This window comes from Otolemur garnettii, unplaced genomic scaffold (assembly GCF_000181295.1).
Source record: "Otolemur garnettii isolate 467f Iridium unplaced genomic scaffold, OtoGar3 scaffold00008, whole genome shotgun sequence".
NCBI classification, from domain to species: domain Eukaryota; kingdom Metazoa; phylum Chordata; class Mammalia; order Primates; family Galagidae; genus Otolemur; species Otolemur garnettii.
Genome location: NW_003852403.1, coordinates 13,836,241 through 13,839,268, shown reverse-complemented (window position 1 = coordinate 13,839,268; position 3,028 = coordinate 13,836,241). Strand labels below are relative to the sequence as shown.

The 3,028-nt window shown below is 55.4% G+C and overlaps 1 protein-coding gene across 1 annotated transcript in view; it reads left to right on the top strand.

Moving 5' to 3' along the window:
• Positions 1–3,028, top strand: part of LOC111723119 (cadherin-23-like) — a 299,920-nt gene that overhangs the window by 292,437 nt on the left and 4,455 nt on the right. Inside the window, exons 23-24 of the mRNA XM_023509484.1 lie at positions 1,375–1,564; positions 1,894–2,039. Of these exons, the coding sequence (XP_023365252.1) occupies positions 1,375–1,564; positions 1,894–2,039 (336 nt within the window). The remainder of the gene's footprint in view (positions 1–1,374; positions 1,565–1,893; positions 2,040–3,028) is intronic.

Below are 3,028 nucleotides of genomic sequence, written 5' to 3'. Positions count from 1 at the left end.
TAAGGCTCTCTGTGCCTCAGTTTCTTCATCTGTAAAAGGAGATTAACAGGCATTCTCTGGCATGGGGGGTCAGGAATAGGGGAGAGAAGTAGAGAAGCCCCCTTTTGATCTAAGCACATTCTGCAGCAGGCTGCTGGCCTGGAACAGGTCATTTAACTGCTGTTTCCCCATCCAGAAAAATGGGTATAAAAAGTCTCTCCCTATCTAACTGTTGAGAGAAGCATTGTAGAAATGCAGGGGGTGTGCTCTTTGTCCACCAGTAAAATGACTTTGCCTGCTTTCAGCGATGCCTGGAGTGCCAAAAGCCTCATCTCCTGTTTTCAAAATTGGGGTGGTGGGGTCCAATGGTGGTGGAGGCTGGGGAAACTGAAGCAGCATGCCCCCGGCATGATGAGGGCACCTGAGGACCTTTCCTCCCCTCCCTCTTGGTGCTCCAAGGCTGGAGGTGAGAGAGGTGGGCAGAGCAGTCTGAGGTGGGAGGAGGGGCTGCCTCCCACTGTGAAGCAGAAGCAGGCCTAAGCTGGTACAGGGGTCCAACCCACATGGGCCACTCCTGCTGTCCTCCCCAGGCCCCAGTGCTGCGGGCAGGTAGGCGTTCTCGGCCAGAGAGCCCATCTGTCTTGTTCTGGTCTGGTGGCCCCAGAGACACCTCTGGCTGGGGATTAAGTGGAAGAGGGACAGATTCTGCTGCCAAAGCACAAAAGGCTCCATATCAAGTGAGATGAAGGAGCTGACATGGCCTGCCTGTCATCACTGAGTGTCCTGGAGTCTGACACCCCAGGGTGGAGGGTGAGCTAGGAGTGAGGGCCACTGCTGTCCTGGACCTCAAGGACCCTCCAGGCTGGGAGCTGGGTTGGCTCCCAGGCTGGTGCTGTGTGACCTCTAGTCTGGCCTTTGCCTCTCAGGGCTCTGCTTTCCCTTTGTGGATGATTAGAGAGCTTCTCTACAGAGCAGGGGATTGTCAGGCACAGGGGATCTCAGCTTGGACAAGGAGCCCTCTGAGATCTCATTGGGTGCCTACCGTATGCAGGTGTGTGCTAGGTGCTGTCAGGTATATTAGGGTGAGGCAGGGTTACCGCCTCCACTTTTATACGTCAGGGGCGCCCAGGCTTAACTGGAAAAAAGGACACACCTATAGTCAAAACTGATGGGTTTTTCCAGAGCACAAAGGCCACTGCTCATTCATTTTCTGAACCTCCTGCCTGCTGATGCTCATCAGACCACCCCCCCCATGGGGGCCAGGAGGGAGGCCCACTTCCTGGAACTATGTCAAGGGTACCTGGGACTAGTGTGTGAACTTACATAACCCTAAGCAGGCCCAGAGACACCTGCCTAGGCGGGGCTCAGTGGAGTGGCCTGTTCCTCCTGTGGCAGGTAGTGGCTGTGGACCCGGACCTGGGGGAGAATGGCACCCTGGTGTACAGCATCCAGCCGCCCAACAAGTTCTACAGCCTCAACAGCACCACGGGCAAGATCCGCACCAGCCACGTCATGCTGGACCGGGAGAACCCTGATCCGCACGAGGCGGAGCTGATGCGCAAGATCATTGTCTCCGTCACTGACTGTACGGACCCCTCGCACCCCTCCCGGCCCCCACACACCTGGGGCAGTGGCCCTCAGCTGAGGGGCCTGTGGACATCCCTCAGTGACTGGTCCTCTGGGGATCTTGGGCTGTGTCTGACCACTAGGAGTAGAGTAGTACCCAGGTCCCAGGTGTGATTTCCCAGAGTGCTGCGAGGGGGCAGAGGCGGGGGTGCTGGGCCCAGCTGCTTCCTGGAGGGCCATCAGGATGGAAAGTGCTCTGTGCCCTCTCTCACTGGCCTTTCCCTGTCCCTTTCCTCTTGCACCTGTCATACCATCTCTTCAGCCCCCTCTTGCTCTCTGTTCCCCCAGGTGGCAGGCCCCCCCTGAGAGCCACTAGCAGTGCCACAGTGTTCGTGAACCTCTTAGACCTCAATGACAACGACCCCACCTTTCAGAACCTACCTTTTGTGGCTGAAGTGCTCGAAGGTACCCCCGCAGGGGTCTCCGTCTACCAAGTGAGTCTCCCTTAGCTTGTCCCCACCAGTCAAGAAGCGGGCAGAGGGTGCCTAGCCCCATGTTGAGCACTTTGCAGGGACAGGGCAGGAGTTGCCCACCAAGACCACCAGAAAGTATGCAAACATACCAAACCTGGCTTGGAGAGCCAGTGCTGTGAGAGGCTGGCAGTGGCTGAAGTGGTCTGGGAAGTCTTCCTAAAAAGGGCTTGAGCTGGGTCTTGGAGAGGGGGAGGGGAAGCACCACTGGGAGGATAAGAAGATGTATAAAGGCAGAAGGAGTGGTGGGGGTGGGGGGGGAGCAAAGACAGCATCCTGTGAAACCATCTTGGGAGTTTTCCCAGAGCCTAATTATGGAGACCTGGCCCAAAACCTTCAATGCCCCAGGCCTACAGATAATTCTAGGATTCAAAGGAGGCCCCGTGATTGGAGCCCAGGCACTCTCCCTGCAGTGGTGAGCCCCCTTCCCCATGCCCTCCCATAAGCCCGGGGTAAGCTTTCTACAGTGGATGGCTTCTACAAAGTAGCTCCCTACTTTGCAGGACATTGTAAAGAGACTTGCCAAATCCCTGTGGCTAAGAAGAGGTAGGACCTAAGTTTGAATCTGGCCCCTTTGTCTCCTGTTCCATCATCCTTCTAGTCAGGGAGACCCTGAAGGTGCTGACTTAGGGGAGGTAATGCCATACCAGGGATACACTGGAAGACCCTCATTGTGAAAAGCAAGACTTTGGAGTCCAACCAATGTGGGTATGGATCCCAACTTCACCACCAGTGTACTGTGTAACCTGGAAGCAAACTACTTAACCTCTCTGAGCCTCAGTTTTCTCACCTGTAAAATGGAGACGATAATAGTATCTGCCTGGCTATGCTGTAGGGATTCAATCAAATGCACCTGTAAACCAACCTGGTGCTTGGGCTGCAGGAAATACACTGTAGCTGTTGTATTCATTGTGCTGTCTGTGGTGGGAGTTTATACATGTACCCAAGAGACA